Below are 19,093 nucleotides of genomic sequence, written 5' to 3' on the forward strand. Positions count from 1 at the left end.
TAATAATTACATGTGGGAATATAGCTGGCAAAACTTTGCAATATTTCCAAGGCAAAGTTAATCTGTATATGCAGTGAATCGAAGCAATATATTTGAGAACTTAACATTGACTTAATGTAAATAAGTAAATATTCTATTATATATAAAATATTTTCTATTATATATGGCAACCGTATAAGGACAGCTTTAAGTTCGATCAGGCCAATGATTATATATCCGAAACCATACACAGAAAAAAATTTAATCAATATATTTTTAATTATAGTTGTAATACTATTACTTTAAAGGTATAAAAGGAAATTCAGTTTTACATACAATTTAAGGATTTATTTACCTTAGATAGAATGATCCTATTCAAGTCAAATATTCGCTTTTTGTTGAATAACTTGTTGCCATTTGAAAAAAAGATTATTATGCCTCCTCCATAGAAGCCTTCATTTCTATTGCTCAAACAAAACTTTTTATGTCTGAAGTTATATTTCTAACGCCATCTAGCGGAATTCCGATCGCAATTATACTACATAAGATACAAATAATTTACGTCATCTAATAAAAAATAAAGGATGTACTTTTTTGTTTTTTATAAATTAATATAAAATATTAAGACATTTAGAATTTCGATTAATTATAGTAAAAAAATATTTTTGATTTAAAGAATTAATCACTAAATTAATTGAGATTTTTAAACTGTGGATTACTTTATAAAGTAAAAAAACCTACAAATATAGAGTAAGATTTATTTTTTGTATGTAATTTTTTTGAATCGCAAAAAATATTTTTTTTTTCGAAATGTTTATTACAATTTGGATTTTAAAGTACACTCAAAAAAAAAGTTTATTTGGATTCATAGATTTTGACCTTCCCTTAAGGATTTCGGTATTGATGCCGAGCCAAAGATGCGGCTTCTTTAAAAAAATAAATTATTTAGCGACCTAAAGGGTGATACGGTCAAAATTTGGTCAATATAAACTTGACGTATTTCTTTCAATTTTGCATTTAAAAAACCTGAACACCCTTCATTTTGAAGGTGTGTGTGTGTAGAATGTTGCTCCTATTTTGATTTTGGAATTCACTCTTCAGTTGTCAAAATGCCGTCCAAGCAAGAAGAGCAGCGTATCAAAATTTTGCTCGCGCATCGCGAAAATCCGAACTACTCGCACGCAAAGCTGGCAAAATCGCTAAAAGTTGCCAAATCAACCGTTATAAATGTAATTAAAGTGTTTGGGGAACGTTTGTCGACAGCCAGGAAGTCTGGATCGGGGGGAAATCGAAAACCGGAAGCCGCTGAGACGACAAAGAGAGTTGCCGGTAGTTTCAAGCGAAACCCCAACCCAACCCAATCAAGATGCCGCAAATAAGCTGGGTGTATCGTCTACAACCGTGCATCGAGCCAAAAAACGAGCCGGACTATCGACTTACAAGAAGGTAGTGACTCCAAATCGCGATGATAAACAAAATACGACGGCCAAAGCGCGATCCCGGAGGCTGTACACGACGATGGTGACGAAGTTTGACTGCGTGGTAATGGACGACGAAACCTACGTCAAATCCGACTACAAGCAGCTTCCGGGACAGGAGTTTTATACGGCAAAAGGAAGGGGAAAGGTAGCAGATATTTTCAAGCACATAAAACTGTAAAAGTTCGCAAAGAAATATCTGGTTTGGCAAGCCATCTGTACCTGTGGCTTGAAAGGCAGCATTTTCATGGCTTCCGGGACTGTCAACCAAGAAATTTACGTGAAAGAGTGTTTGAATAAATGTCTGCTGCCTTTACTGAAGAAACACGGTTGTTCCGTACTGTTTTGGCCGGATTTGGCATCTTGCCATTACGGTAAAAAGGCCATGGAGTGGTACGCCGCCAACAACGTGCAGGTGGTTCCCAAGGACAAGAACCCTCCCAACACGCCAGAGCTCCGCCCAATTGAGAAATACTGGGCTATTGTCAAGCGGAATCTAAATAAGACCAAAAAAACTGCTAAGGACGAGCAGGCAAACTGGCTTTCTGCGGCGAAGAAGGTGGAAAAGGTGGCTGTACAAAATCTGATGGCAGGTGTCAAGCGTGAGGCCCGGCAATTCGGATTTGGAAAAGCGAAAGCCTAACTGAATATTTTTCCTGAATTTTATACTAATTGAACTTGAAAAAGAAATTTAATTTGATTTTTTAAATAAACGATTTCACCGATTTACACGCGTTTTCCCTTGACCAAATTTTGACCGTATCACCCTTTATAACACGGAGGGAGGCATATTTCCAAAATTTGTGTCCTAAATTTAATAAAAACAAGTAAAAAAATGGATTGCTTAGAAACTTCTACGAAAGACTGTCATCCACAATCGAATTACTTGGGTTGTGGTATCTTAAAACTTCTTAACATCGTTTTTTAAATTGTGAGTTAGTCCATACGTGGTAGATTTTAGACGAAAAAGGTATGTCTACAAATAATTACGAATCGATATGTACTTTTGCACGGTAGAATTGAAATATGCGGGTCGCTTATATGGGGGCTATATACAGTTATGAACTTGATATGGACCAATTTTTGTGTGATTGGGGATCGATTTACCTGAGGGCTATATACTATAACTATAGACCGATATGGACCTATTTAGGCATGGTTGTTAACGGCCATATACTAGCACAATGTACCAAATTTCCACTGGGTCGGATGAAATTTTTGGCATGATTGTTCAACCAGATCGGATGAATTTTGCTTCTCCAAATGTCAAATCTGGGGATCGGTTTATATAATTATGGACTGATATGAACCAATTCCAGCATGGTTGTTGGATACCATACTAACATCACGTACCAAACTTCAACCGAATCAGATGAATTTTGCTCTTCCAAGGGGCTCCGGAGGTCAAATCTGGGGATCGGCGTATATGGGGGCTATATATAATTATAAACCAATTTCGACCAATTTTAGCATGGGCGTTTGAGGCCATATATTAACACCACGTACCAAATTTCAACTGAATCAGATGAATATTGGTCTTCCAAGAGGCTCCGGAGGTCAAATCTGGTGATCGGTTTATATGGGGGGCTATATAATTATGGACCGATGTGGAGCAATTTTTGCATGGTCATTAGAGACCATATACTAGCACCATGTACCAAATTTCAGCCGGGTCGGATGAAATTTGCTTCTCTTTGAGGCTCCGCAAGCCAAATCGGGGGATCGGTTTATATGGGGGCTATATATAATTATGGATCGATGTGTGGACCATGTTTTGCATGGTTGTTAGAGATTATATGCTGACATCATTTACCAAATTTCAGCCGGATCGAATGAAATTTGCTTCTCTTAGAGACTCCGCAAGCCAAATCTGGGGATCGGTTTATATGGGGGCTATATATAATTATGGACCAATGTGGACCAATTTTTGTTAGGGACCATATACTAACACCATGTACCAAATTTCAGCCGGATCGGATGAAATTTGCTTCTCTTAGAGGCTCCGCAAGCCAAATCGGGGGATCGGTTTATATGGGGCTATATATAATTATGGACCGATGTGGACCAATTTTTGCATGGTTGTTAGAGACCATATACTAATATCGTGTACCAAATTTCAGCCGGATCGGATGAAATTGGCTTCTCGTAGAGGATCCGCCAGCCAAATTTGGGGGGCTATACGTAAAAGTGAATAGATATGGCCCATTTGCAATACCATCCGACCTACATTAATCACAACTACTTGTGCCAAGTTTCAAGTCGATAGCTTGTTTCGTTCGGAAGTTACGTTGATTTCAATAGACGGACGGACGGACGGACGGACATGCTCAGATCGACTCAGAATTTCACCACGACCCAGAATATATATACTCTATGGGGTCTTAGGGCAATATTTCGATGTGTTACAAACGGAATGACAAAGTTAATATACCCCCATCCTATGGTGGAGGGTATAAAAATGTATGCAATGATATAATCTTAACTTTAATTAAAATTTCATTATTATAAAGAAATTTGTCCTTAATATTTTGTAAATTGTGCATCCTAAAATTTGGGTTTAATATCATGTAAATATGTTTTTCAGTGTTGTGTTTGTTAATATACACCGAAAATAAAATGGAAAATTCGATAAATGAGAGCTTCTAAATATATAGGGCCCAGATTTAAAGTTGAATTGCTTCTTTAAATACATCCATGTTTTGAAAAAGTCGTGTCTCTGTCTTGGAATCCATCCACAAAATTCTTAAGTAGTCAAAATATTTGGGTCCAAACAATTTTCTTTATATTTAGATATGGATTTTGGCTATACAAATTTGGCATACATTAGATTAGAACTTTTTCACCCTACGTTTTCTTTAATTTATTTATAAAAATTTTTTTAAGTAAAACTTCATATAAAATAGTTCAAAAGGATAAGCTTTTTTGATTTTAATTAAAAGATACTTTTAAAAAAATTCACACTTTTATTGTAACTTTGCTTTGAAATTTAATTGAATTTTCAGTGTGAACATTTTTATTCCTTAAAAAAAAGTAAACTATTATGCAAATTTTTTCTAAGAATTTACAGTTCATTTAAAATTTTATTTTATATGTATTCTCAATTTTATGATTATGCAAATTAGTTTTCATACCAGTTATATATTCTTAGAAAAAAAAAACACTGTGTGTATAATTCCTTCACTTGGGCATTGCGAGCAATATTTCCTTTGTTTGTTTAACATATTTGGCAAAATGTGAATCTGGCTTCGGATCCAAATCCAATAAAGTGATTTTACATATGAAATATTGACCATTTATACAAATCATATGGGGGTCATTGTGGAAGAAGCTAAAATTAGAAAAATATCCATAAAAAGCTTTAGTTTTATTTACTTAAAATTTTTATTGAAAAATATAATACGATTACCTCTTATGTTGTGGGTTTTCTTCATTGGGCACTTGACGAAATGCTATCATCACTGAACAATCCATGGAAGTTGCTGCCAAAAGATATTGTTCTTCTGGACTCAATTGAGAAATTTCAAATTTCTTTTCTTTTGCATTGGCAAATTTCGTTAGAAGACCATTTAGAATGCCATAGGATTTTTCCTTATTGTTTTGGTATTTATGCTCAAGCATGTAGGGCAAATGTTGCTGTGGAATGAGGGATGCGAAAGTTAAGAAAGTGAAGTTAAGTAAATTAAAAGTGGAAATGATGAAAGCACTGGACTACAGGAAAAAATTTGATATTTATTTAAAATTAGGAATTTGTAAATCTATTTGTTAATAATTAAAATCGGTTCTCAGTTCTCAGTTCTTCTACAGAAAATCTATAGAGATTTAATGGTCACCTACATAGATAAGCTATTTATTAGAACTGGAGACAACATATGATCCAAAAAGGTCTACAAAAGTCGAGAATTGTCTCTCTCTTTTATCATAATCATCCAAATCTTCTTTTTTTCTTTATTTAATCGAGTGAAATAGACAAACAAACTTCCTCGGTTATGTCGAATTTGTATTGGACCCACAATTGCCACTGGTATCAAAAATCATCTAATTAAATTAAAAGAAAATTTTACCAAAAAATGTAGCAAATTTAAATCAAATTTCTTCGAAAGAATTGATTTATTATTTTATTTTTAAAATTTTTTTCATATATATATATAGAACATAGAAAATTTTTTCAAACTTATATTTTTATATAAAATTTCGTCAAAATTATTTTTGTCACAATTTTATTTCTATAGAAAATTTTATCAAAATTTTATTTTATTTAATATTATAGAAAATTTTGTCAAAATTTTATTTCTATTACTTTGTCAAAATATTATTTCTACAGAATATTTTGTCAAAAGTTTATTTCTATAGAAAAATTTGACAAAATTTTATTTCTATATAATATTTTGTCAAAATTTTATTTCTCTAAAAATTTTGTCAAAATTTTATTTCTACAGAATATTTTGTCAAAATTTTATTTCTTTAGAAAATTTTGTCAAAATTTTATTTCTATAGAAAATTTTGTCAAAATTTTATTTCTATAGAAAATTTTGTCAAAATTGTATTTCTATAGAAATTTTTGACAAAATTTTATTTCAATAAAAAAATTTTGTCAATATTTTATTTCTGTAGAAAACTTTGTCAACATTTTATTTCTATAGAAGATTTTGTCAATAATTTTATTTCTATAGAAAAATTTGTCAAATTGTTATTTCTACAGAATATTTTGTCAAAATTTTATTTCTATAGAAAATTCTGTCAAAATTTTATTTCTACAGAATATTTTGTGGAAATTTTATTTCTATAGAAAATTTTGTAAAAATTTTATTTCTATAGAAATTTGAAAATTGACAAAATTTTCTATAGAAATAAAATTTTGTCAAAGTTTTATTTTTGTAGAAAATTTTGTCAAAATTTTATTTTTATAGAAAATTTTGTCACAATTTTATTTTTATAGAAAATTTTGTCAAAATTTTATTTCTATAGAAGATTTTTTTCAAAATTTTATTTTTATAGAAAATTTTCTCAAAATTTTATTTCTATAGAAAATTTTGTCAAAATTTTATTTCTATAGAAAATTTTCTCAAAATTTTATTTCTTAAAAAATTTTGTCAACATTTTCCTCGGTTATGTCGAATTTGTATTGGACCCACAATTGCCACTGGTATCAAAAATCATCTAATTAAATTAAAAGAAAATTTTACCAAAAAATGTAGCAAATTTAAATCAAATTTCTTCGAAAGAATTGATTTATTATTTTATTTTTAAAATTTTTTTCATATATATATATAGAACATAGAAAATTTTTTCAAACTTATATTTTTATATAAAATTTCGTCAAAATTATTTTTGTCACAATTTTATTTCTATAGAAAATTTTATCAAAATTTTATTTTATTTAATATTTTAGAAAATTTTGTCAAAATTTTATTTCTATTACTTTGTCAAAATATTATTTCTACAGAATATTTTGTCAATAGTTTATTTCTATAGAAAAATTTGACAAAATTTTATTTCTATATAATATTTTGTCAAAATTTTATTTCTCTAAAAATTTTGTCAAAATTTTATTTCTACAGAATATTTTGTCAAAATTTTATTTCTATAGAAAATTTTGTCAAAATTTTATTTCTATAGAAAATTTTGTCAAAATTTTATTTCTATAGAAAATTTTGTCAAAATTTTATTTCTATAGAAAATTTTGTCAAAATTGTATTTCTATAGAAATTTTTGACAAAATTTTATTTCAATAAAAAAATTTTGTCAATATTTTATTTCTGTAGAAAACTTTGTCAACATTTTATTTCTATAGAAGATTTTGTCAATAATTTTATTTCTATAGAAAAATTTGTCAAATTGTTATTTCTACAGAATATTTTGTCAAAATTTTATTTCTATAGAAAATTCTGTCAAAATTTTATTTCTACAGAATATTTTGTGGAAATTTAATTTCTATAGAAAATTTTGTAAAAATTTTATTTCTATAGAAATTTGAAAATTGACAAAATTTTCTATAGAAATAAAATTTTGTCAAAGTTTTATTTTTGTAGAAAATATTGTCAAAATTTTATTTTTATGGAAAATTTTGTCACAATTTTATTTTTATAAAAAATTTTGTCAAAATTTTATTTCTATAGAAGATTTTTTTCAAAATTTTATTTTTATAGAAAATTTTGTCAAAATTTTATTTCTATAGAAAATTTTGTCAAAATTTTATTTCTATAGAAAATTTTGTAAAAATTGTATTTCTATAGAAAATGTTGTCAAAATTTTATTTCTATAGAAAATTTTCTCAAAATTTTATTTCTTAAAAAATTTTGTCAACATTTTATTTCTAACGAAAATTTTCTCAACATTTTTTTCTGTAGAAGATTTTGTCAAAATTTCTCAGTAATGTTGGTTGGTTGGTTTCTGGGGTTTCAAAGCTTCTCTAAGCGGTTTCACCGCAATGTGGAACGCCGTTCAGAATCGGCTATAAGGAGGTCCCCTCAAAAAAAAATCCAAAATCGATTTTAAAGTTTACGAAAAGGCGACTTCAACTTTTTCGAACTTTTGTCAAAATTACATTGTTATAGAAAATTTCATCATAATTATAGTTCTGTAGAAGATTTTGCAAAAATTTTACTTCTATAGAAAATTTTGTCAAAATTTTATTTCTATAGAAAATTTTATCAAAATTTTATTTCTATAGAAGATTTTGTCAAAGCTATATTTTTATACCCACCACACATCGAAATATCGATTTCCGACTATATAAAGTATATATATTCTTGATCAGGGAGAAATTCTAAGACGATATAACGATGTCCGTCTGTCCGTCTGTCTGTCTATCTGTCTGTCTGTCTGGCTGTCTGTTGTAATCACGCTACAGTCTTCAATAATGGAGCAATCGTGCTGAAATTTTACACAAACTCATCTTTTGTCTGCAGGCAGGTCAAGTTCGAAGATGGGGTATATCGGTCCAGGTTTTGATATAGTCCCCATATAAACCGACCTCCCGATTTGGGGTCTTGGGCTTATAGAAATCGAAGTTTTTATTCAACTTGCCTGAAATTTTAAATCTAGAGGTATTTTATGACCATAAAGAGGTGTGCCAAAAATGGTGAGTATCGGTCCATGTTTTGGTATAGCCCCCATATAGACCGATCTCTCGATTTTATTTCTTGGGCTTATAGAAACCGCAGATTTTATCCAATTTACCTGAAATTGGAAATCGAGAGGTACTTTAGCACCGTAAAGAGGTGTGCCAAAAATAGTGAGCATCGCTCCATGTTTTGGTATGGTCCCCATATAAACCGACCTCCCGATTTGGGGTCTTGGGCTTATAGAAACCGTAGTTTTTATCCAATTTGCCTAAAATTGAAAATCTAGAGGTACTTGAGGACCATCAAAAGGTGTGCCGAAAATGGTCCGTATCATTTCATGTTTTGGTATAGCCCCCATATAGACCGATCTCCCAATTTTACATCTTGGGTTTATAGAATCCGTAGTTTATATACAATTTGCCTAAAATTGTAAATTTATAGGTATTTTAGGACCATAAAGAGGTGTGCCACAAATGGTGAGCATCGGTCCATGTTTTGGTATAGCCCCCATATAGACCGATATCCCGATTTTAGTTCTTGGGCTTCTAGAATCCGAAGTTTTTATCCAATTTGCCTGAAATTGGAAATCTAGAGGTATTTTCGGGCCATAAAGAGGTGTGCTGAAAACGGTGAGTATCGGTCCATATTTTAGTATAGCCCTCATAAGAACGATCTCCCGATTTAACCCCTTGGGTTTCTAGAAACCGTAGTTTTTATCCGATTTGCCTGAAATTGTAAATATTCTGGTATTTTAGACTCACAAAAACGTGTATCGGATTAAGTTTTTATCGGTCCATTTGGTAATGCCTCCATATAGACCGTCTTCACTTCTTGAGGGTTTAGAAGGCGCACTTGCTTGAAACTCAATGTAAAATTTCCAGATTTTACTTCCCGGGTGAAAATCTACAGATTTAAGATTTCAAATCAAGACGTTATTTTATAATTTTCTTGCACACTTACAGGAGATGTTAATGATTCATCTAAAACTCAAACAAAAATGTTTCTTATAAATCCAGAATCTGATATAGTCCTCATAGGTGAAATCTCTATATTTTTCTTCGGGAAGTGTCCTCAAGTCCTCAAGCCCTCCTGAAATTTCAAGGGAAACCCTAATATTTGCTTCATGGTGGTGGGTATTTAAGATTCGGCCCGGCCGAACTTATTGCTGTATATACTTGTTATAGAATATTTTATAAAAATTTTATTTCTATAGAAAATTTTGTCAAAATTTCTACAGAAAATTTCTATAGGAAATTTTGTCAAAATTGTATTTCTATAGAAAATTTTGTCAAAATTTTATTTCTATAGAAAATTTTGCTAAAATTTTATTTCTATAGAAAATTTAGTCAAAATTTTATTTCTATAGAAAATTTAGTCAAAATTTTATTTCTATAGAAAATTTTCTCAACATTTTTTTCCCTAGAAGATTTTGCCAAAATTTCTCAGTAATGCTGGTGAGTTTTCTGGGGTTTCAAAGCTTCTCTAAGCGGTTTCACCGCAATATGGAACGCCGTTCGGAATCGGCTATAAAGAGGTCCCCTCAAAAAACAAATCCAAAATCGATTGTAAATTTTACAAAAAGGTGACTTCAACTTTTTTGATTCTCATTACAATCACAAATTATGTTGGCATTAATCTAAAATTCTTTCTTAGAACTGAAATACATTAAGGAACCTGTAAGTCTGTGTAACACGTCCATGCGATTTTTTCTTGGCGCTGATTTTTTCAAGTTTCATTTTTCGTTTGGTTATTGTGTTCAAAAATCACTTAACCAAATCCCTTGACCATCATGTGGCAATGTTTTTTAAGTCAAGTAATTTTTTTTTCTCAATTCCCTGCCATTTCGGTATTCTTTGTCTTCATCCGTTAGGATTTAGTGAGGGAAAAGTGAAAAATCACCTAGTTCTGCTGTACTACAATTTTGGATGTGTTCATTTCACCAAAGGTAAGAGCATCATATGATCAAAAAACAAGTATATAAAGCAGTAAGTTCGGCCGGGCCGAACCTTAAATACCCACCACCATGAATCAAATATTATAGTTTCCTGTGAAAATTTCAGGGGGATTTGTGACAAGCAGATCAGTTCAACCAGTACACTTCCCGAAGATAAATTCAAAGATTTTACCTATGAAGACTAGATCAGATTCTGGATTTATAAGAACCATATTTGTTTGAGTTTTAGAGGAATCATAAACATCGTGTGCAAATGAAATGAAAATGAAATAACGCCTTGATTTAAAATCTAACATCTGTAGTAGGGATCTATAAATCGAAAATCGATTAATCGATTATTCGAATATTGGCATGAAAATCTAAAAAAATCGAAATCGATTATCAACCTAAAAATAATCGCAAAATCGTTTTTAGATTTTCGACTAATTTTTAATTTTGACGATCCAATACAGATTTTAGATTTTCAACTATTTTTTTAATTTTGATTTTCACAAATCGATTTTAATGTTTTATTCATTGGTTTAAATTAAATTGAAATGTGCCTAGATGTAAGGAATTCTATTACCAATAAGAATAAAAATTCTGATTTGATTAAATAAAATATCAAAGTGGTGGAAATGAATCCTTTGTGATTTCAATTTCCTCCAATTTATACCGTTTGCAATAGGGCCCCAGGAATGAAACAAGGTCACAAATTTGGGGCGACACTTAATAATTTTGGGAAATAATGATAAATGATTTGTACATGTTAAAAATTTTATATTGAACCTCTTACAAATATAATAAACAAATTAAAAAAATTAACACGTTTGACCAGAACACTAATTTTTGTCATTTCATACCAACTATTGTTGACAACACTCGAAAAAAGACAAATAGATTTCATAAAATTGATTATTTTGTATAGTCATTATTTCTATGAAATTCGATTATGAAAAATCGAATATTCGAATTTTGATTGGTAAAAATAATCGAAAATCGATTTTCGATTAAAAGTCAATAATCGAAAAGTCGAAAAATCGATTATTGGTTTCTACTATAGATCCCTAATCTGTAGATTACCAGATGTAAAATCTGGAAACTATAATTCAGTTTTAAGCTATTTTCATTATCAGTACACATGGACCGATATTCACCATTTTCGGCACACCTCTTTATGTTCCTACAATACTTCTAGATTAAAAATTTCATGCAAATTTGATAAAAACTATGGTTTCTAAAAGCCCAAGAAGTAAAATCGGGAGATCGGTCTATTTGGGATATAAACCAAAACATGGACCAATACACGCCATTTTCGGCTCTCATATTTAAGGTCCTAAAATACCTGTAGATTTCTCATTTCAGACAAATTGGATAAAAACTACGGATTCCAGAAACCTAAAAAATAAAATCATTTCTTGCACACCTATTTGTATTCCTAAAAACCTCCAGATTTTCGATTTCAGGCAAAGTGGACAACAATTACGGTTTCTAGAAGCCCAAAAAGTAATATCGGGAGATCGGTCTATCTGATAGCTATACCAAAACATGGACCGATACTCACCATTTTCGGCACACCTCTTTATTGTTCTAAAATACCTCTAGATTTCCAATTTCAAGCAAATTGGATAAAAACTACGGATTCTAGAAGCCCAAGAAATAAAATCGGGAGATCGGTCTATATGGGGGATATACGAAAACCTGGACCGATACTCACCAATTTTAGCACACCTCTTTATGGTCCTAAAATACCTCTAGATTTCAAATTTCAACCAAATTGGATAATAACTACGGATTCTAGAAGCCCAAGAAATAAAATCGGGAAATCGGTCTATATGGGGGATATACCAAAACCTGGACCGATACTCACCAATTTTAGCACACCTCTTTGTGGTGCTAAAATACCTTTAGATTTCCAATTTCAGGCGAATTGGATAGAAACTAAGGTTTTTATAAGCCCAAGACCCCAAATCGGGAGGTCGGTTTATATGGGGACTATATCAAAACTTGGACCGATATAGCCCATCTTCGAACTTGACCTGCCTGCAGACGAAAGACAAGTTTGTGCGAAATTTCAGCACGAGTGCTTTATTATTGAAGACTGTAGCGTGATTACAACAGACAGACAGACAGACGGACAGACGGACATGGCTATATCGTCTTAGAATTTCTCCCTGATCAAGAATATATATACTTTATATAGTCGGAAATCGATATTTCGATGCGTTACAAACGGAATGACAAACTTATTATACCCCCGTCACCATTCTATGGTGGTGGGTATAAAAAAACAGCAGAAAAACAATTCAAGTCTCTACGTCCATCCCCTTATTAAGCTAAGCCAAATATTTCCTCAAACCTTGACTATGAATGATGGATGCACTTTTTGTGTTTTTAACATTTCTACGATTTTTCTTTTTTTTTTTGTAATATTTTTTTCTATACTCTGACATTGCTATTTCATAGTCCTTTTTAAGCAGTCGTTTTTTGCAATGTGTGAATGAGGGAAAGTGTTTGTGTGAACGCTTACGGAAATACCAGAGGTGTATGTGAATGTGTGAGTGACTGAGTGCGGTGTTAAAAAGCAAAGCTTTACTCACCTTGGCCAACAACTGTAAATATAGAATTTTTTGTAAGACACAATTTTTTGGTAAGCTCAGCATTTCCGGTTTATTCATTTGTCCAACAGAGACATCACTGGCTACAGGATGGGATGTAGGACTACAATACCCAGAACCAGAGGATATCCATACAGAGGGCTTTGCATCCGGTCTAACTTGGGTATTTGAGGTAGTGGGTGTTTGAGTGAAAACGTTTAGGTTTGTGGTAGTATTCGTGGTGGTATTAGTGAAAGTTGTTTTAACTTTCGTTGCAACCAATTCCGCTTCCGTTTCGTTTTCCGTTGTTGATGGTGATGATGATGATGTCAGTGATGTTGTTGCAGCACCCAAACTAATGTTGATTTTTTGTTTTTTACTGAGACTGACACTGACATGACATTCACCATATTCAGTGCCATCAACAGAGCAACAACATCCGTCTGCATCAGAAACATTTTGTTCTTCCCGATTTTTTGCCTTGACCCCTTTGCGAGCCGCCTTTGACATTTTAACTTCTCCATAAACAATATCCTCTTCATTTGCAGCGGCAGTTGCTGGGGTGTTTTGCTCATCTTGTTCAAAGTCCCTCAAGAGTGATGTCACCAACAGATGCTTTATAATCTGCACTTTGTCACTGCAAGAAGAAAAAAAAAACAGAAACAAATCGGAAAATGTGGCATTTAACTGTGGATAAATTGAATTAAATAGGACCATACGTAAAGCAAATATGCTAGCAGGATTTAATATTTTCTGTGTTTTTTTTTTGTCATCAAAGTAAATTGTTAAATAGTGGGAATATTTTGCAGCTGCCATCGAATGACAATATTTTCGCATAAACATTTAAATAATAGGGTGTACCGTGTAAAACAACTAGGTGGGAAGTGCATGTTAATAATGCAGGCATGGAAGCCAATGACGTTTGAAGAGGCTTAATTGGAGGCATTAGTCGATTAGAACTTGTCTCAAATACAAGAAGGACTTGCCAAATTGTTCGAAAAACTGGCCACATAGCTAAGTCATTTCCCATCGATTGAAACTATTGGGAATGATTGAAAAGCAAAGGAAATTTGGTATCGTATGACTTGAAGGCGAATGACGTCGAAAGGGGATTTGCGAAAAATTGCTCCAAAGGCAAAAAAGGAAAGGTTCCAAGCGAAAATAACCATGTGGTTAGCCCGGTCATGCCTCAACCTCGACGGCAAAGCCAAATATCCATGGTAAGAAGCTTATGCTGTATAATGGGAGCTGTCTTGTATACAAAAGGGTTGTAGGTTCAACCCAGATTCGTCCAAATACCAAAAAGTTTTTCAGCGTTGGCTTATCCCCTCTCAGTAATGCTAGTAAAATTTCTGAGTGCTACAAACTTCTCTAAGTGATTTCACAGTAATGTAAAACGCCATTCGGACTCGGCTGTAAGAAGCAGGTCCCTTGTCCTTGAACTTGAAATAGAATCGGGTAGCACTCTTTGATAAGAGAGAAGTTCACCAATGTGAGATCATAATAGACTGAATATACTAAGTAAGCTTGAAATGTCGGGCTGTTACTATACCTCACCTAATCTATGCTGTGTATTTGGTAGGACCTCAAAATTTGGAAAAACACAACAAGTAATTTTGCAGCAAGATAACGCTGAGCAAAACCCGTAAAAACATATTTGGAAACTCTCAAATGCGAAGACCTACCCCACCCGCCATATATTGACCACTTGTTCCAATCGATGAAGTACGACCTGGCTGCTTAGCATTTTCGTTCTTATGAAGAAGCCAAAAATTGCGTCGATTCCATTCAAAATACGAGTCGCCTTTTTGACTCGGAATACACATGTTGCCAGAAAAATGGGAAAATAGTGGCTAGCGATGGAGATTACTTTGATTGGTCAGTCTGTTACAACTGTTTAATTTACACTTCCTTATGGATCAAACATAAATCGATTTAAAAAAACGCTTTTGAGGCTCATAGATTGTAGGAACTTATCGATTTTTTCTAAATTTCAAATAGTCCCCCTTTTCGTATTTTTCAATTTTCAACTTTTGATATAATCGACATTTCGACTTTTTCAGATTTCGCAAAATTTGATCTTTCGACTATTCGAAGGACCACTTTTGTCGTTCGTGGTCATTGAAACTTCGGCTTTCTATATAGCGACTTTCAACTTCTCTTAAATTTATCGGCTTAAAAAGATCCACATCACATTTTCGAAGCCGTTCCAAAAATACAATTTTACTTCCAAAAGTCAATCAATCAATCAATTCTGGCCAACATCGAATTTGGTATGGCTTAACATGGGAATGGATAAGCTTCTTATCAAAGAAAACCAAATTCGATAACTGGCCGATTTTGTGTCCAGTCCTTTCCAGTTCCTTTCCAGTCTAACTTGTGCATCGGCAAAATCTTGCACTTTTTGGAACTTCATTATTATTCATATTAGTCCAAGTTCATTTTTCGGGTTTGGGCAATCCTAGTGTGACAATCTACCATATGACACCTCTACCGTAAAGCTTGACATGTTTCTTTCCACGTGTATTAACTCAACAATAGTGCATCTATGAATTTAATTGAACTTTTGGCTATTAGGCTCCGTCAATAACTAGCTTTTATGGATGGTACGGTGTATCCAACCGAGGTTCACTTTTGAATTTAGTGGTGGTCGTCAAAAATCAACCACTAGAACAGTCAATTCTGAGGTGTACACAATCATTTGTTTGCCAGTTGACTTCCAAGAAAACCCACCGCTGAAGACCCCAACAAACAAGAGCTTCCAAAAAAGTAGTGTGGATCCCCAATTTGGAAGTAGTGCAAACTTGGACTGGAAGTAGTGCAAACTTGGATTATTTTTAATGAATTTTAGGTGGGCATGTCATAGGATGGAAGTACTCCATTTTTAGATCTTTTGCATTGCTTTAGAAGTTGTGCTTTAGAAGTTCATTTGGATGAAGAAATTTAAAAAAAATATTTTTTCAAATTTCTGTTTTTATTTTTATCAGTATTTTTGTTACATTTTTATTTTCCTATTATCTATTTTTTACGAATTGAATTGATCGCTTCCACCGGGTGTTGAACCTGGGTCTGTTGGCACCATAACAGAATGCCTTAGCACACTCAGCCACAAACGCTATTTTTTCTGATTCAATCACAAAATTAATTGATCTAATTAATTTTTTAATTGAAATGTCTTCAATCACAGTAATGATAGTAACAATTAAAAAATTAATTGACAGTCAATTAAAAAATTTATTGATCAAATTAAAAAGTTAATTGCTACTATTCAAACCTCACCAGCGGCAATTTTTTATTCAATATTCGTTTCGTTTTTATTTTTATTTTATTTATTTATTTATTTGTATATTTCTACACAGCAAGACAATGTCTTATAATTATAGTGCATAATATCCATCTAATATCCATTTTGTATGTTTTTTTTGGCATATATTTTTGTATAAATTTATTTTTTTCCATTAAAAATCAAAAAAAAAAAATTAAAATTATGGTAGTTTGCTAAATCTTCTCAACAGAACTTCCTTGTAAGTGAAAAAGTAAAACGGCGTAGATTCAAATCCATGCGGGGATGATTTTTTATTTTTTATTATTATTTTTTTACCGACTTTCTATCTTTTTTATGAAATTTAATTGTCCAAAACTTACATTTGCACTTAAAATGGCCTAATTCCGTACTTTCTAAAACTTCTCCAAAAGGAAGTGGAAAAAAATTGATGGGGGATTCCGGGATGCACTTTAAAAGAAATGCTCTTTTTTTTGCTGGAACGAATAGCTCCAGGTTCAAATCCCAGCGGGGATGATTTTTTTATTTATTATTATTATTTTTTTAACCGATTTTTTATCTTTTTTATGAAATTTAATTGTCCAAAACTTACATTTGCACTTAAAATGGCCTAATTCCGTACTTTCTAAAACTTGTTCAAAAGGAAGTGGAAAAAATTGATGGGGGATTCCGGGATGCACTTTATAAGAAATGTTTGTGGAACAACTTCCATTTTTTTTGCTGGAACGAAAAGCTCCTCACGATAACTAAATTTCTGAGCACTCAAAACCTGGATTTGATGGATCATCCGTCGTATAGTCCCGACTTCTTTTAACTCATGTACGTAAAAAATAAAAAGAGACGTCAAGGTTTTTCGACACCTGAAGAAGCAATTGATGCGTTCAGAATGTATGTTTTAGAGTGGCGAAAGTCCTTCGATAAAACTATTTTCGATGGATTACATTTTTCTCTAATATGGATATATAAAAGTCTACCCTCGTATGTGTTCCATTCGTTCTCGCGATATGTTCAGCTCACGAGCAAGTATGTTACCATTGCGGCGAGGATTTCGATCAAATGTGACCTTCACTTTTTGGATAACTCCTGGTGTTGTAACCGTTTTATGCACCTTTTTTCACATTTAAATGCTGGAGGATTCCAACAATAGCAGCTTGTGGTTTTCCAGCCGAATATAAAATAAACCGACTATAACTCTTGAATTCTATCACGAAACATTTTATTTATGAATGCAATAAATCCACATGCGTTTGTAAGCGTGTAAACAATAAAATGAGCTGTCACCGGAATAAATCTGACAGTCAATGCATATCAACCACCCTGTACCTTACCTAACCCATTCCATAAGGCAAAAGACAATCTAACCTAACCTTAATTAAATAAAATTAACTTGAACAAAATTTTAATTAACTAAAAAATGGTATATTAGAAGAAGTTTTTGTGTAATAATCATTATTTTATATTATAAAACTTGTAAACATATTTTTTTAACGAATTCAAATTTAGAAAAATTTCCCGACATCCACTGCTTTATTGTTAGCGTTTCCAATGCACCAATGTCAGCTCACAGCTGACATTGGTGCTGCTACTGCTCGTGTCTCCACCCGCCTTGTGGCATATGTGTGCTTGTTGTTATTATTTCTGTTAAGTCAATAACATTTATTTCCTTAGGTTTTTGCATACACGAGTACATGTGTCACACTTGTATAAATATTGCTCGATTCCAATGCAATTGGGTTCATGGGTTTACAATCATCCCAATATATTCTTTATTTTTTTATTTTTTGTTTTTTGGTGGTCGAATCAAACATTCAACATTCCAATACCAATACCAACACAAAATTCACTTTAGTTCAGTTGCAGAGAGTAGCAGAGTCTATTTGGTTAACATTGGTTGGTTGGTTGAGTTGGTCGATTGCTTTAGTGGTTCGTTGCAGTGTTTCCAGTATTTTTCTGTTTATTGTCCCCAAATTATGATGTTTTCGTCCCCAAAAATCTACAATTTAAATTTAAATTCCTCACAAAAATCCACAATACATTTTTGAAAATTTTTTTGAAAACAAAAATAATAATAATAATAATCCAGCAAGCTGCAATAAGCTCAAGATTTCGTACCACAACACCAAAAGACTGGTGGACGTCTTCCAAATGCTGTAGACATCAAAATGCGAGTTCAGAGTTCCTTGACAAAATGTTCTATATAGAAATACAATTTTGAAAAAATTATCTATATAGATAAAAAATTTTGTAGTTTAAAATTATGACAAAACTGTCTACAGAAAAAAATTTACAAAATTTTCTATAGAAATAAAATTGTGACAAAATTGTCTATAAAAATAAAATTTTGACAAAATTGTGTATAAAAATAAAATGTTGACAAAACTTTCTACAGAAAAAAAAAATACAACATTTTGTATAGAAATAAAATTTTGAAAAAATTCTGTATAGAAAAAAATTAAAAAATTTTCTATAGAAATAAAATTTTCAGAAAATTTTCTATAAAAATAAAATTTTGACAAAATTTTCCATAGGAATAAAATTTTGACACAATTTTCTATAGAAATAAAATTTTGACAAAATTTTCTATAGAAATAAAATTTTGACAAAATTTTGTACAGAAAAAAAATTTTGACAAACTTTTTTATAGAAATAAAATTTTAACAAAATTTTGTATAGAAATAAAAATTTGACAAAATTTTGTATAGAAATAAACTTTTGACAAAATTTTCTATAGAAATGAAATTTTGATAAAATTTTCTATA

At 31.7% G+C, this 19,093-nt stretch overlaps 1 protein-coding gene across 1 annotated transcript in view; it reads right to left on the reverse strand.

Annotated features, from left to right (window-relative positions):
- Positions 1-4,400: 4,400 nt before the first annotated feature.
- The window catches only part of Ipk1 (Inositol phosphate kinase 1), a 389,218-nt gene continuing 374,525 nt past the window's right edge, over positions 4,401-19,093 (reverse strand). Inside the window, exons 11-13 of the mRNA XM_075312226.1 lie at positions 13,055-13,688; positions 4,864-5,090; positions 4,401-4,785 (exon numbers count right to left, since the gene is read on the reverse strand). Coding sequence (XP_075168341.1) covers positions 4,635-4,785; positions 4,864-5,090; positions 13,055-13,688 — 1,012 coding nt within the window. The 3' untranslated portion in view covers positions 4,401-4,634. The remainder of the gene's footprint in view (positions 4,786-4,863; positions 5,091-13,054; positions 13,689-19,093) is intronic.

Source organism: Haematobia irritans, chromosome 5 (genome assembly GCF_050003625.1).
Source record: "Haematobia irritans isolate KBUSLIRL chromosome 5, ASM5000362v1, whole genome shotgun sequence".
NCBI lineage: Eukaryota > Metazoa > Arthropoda > Insecta > Diptera > Muscidae > Haematobia > Haematobia irritans.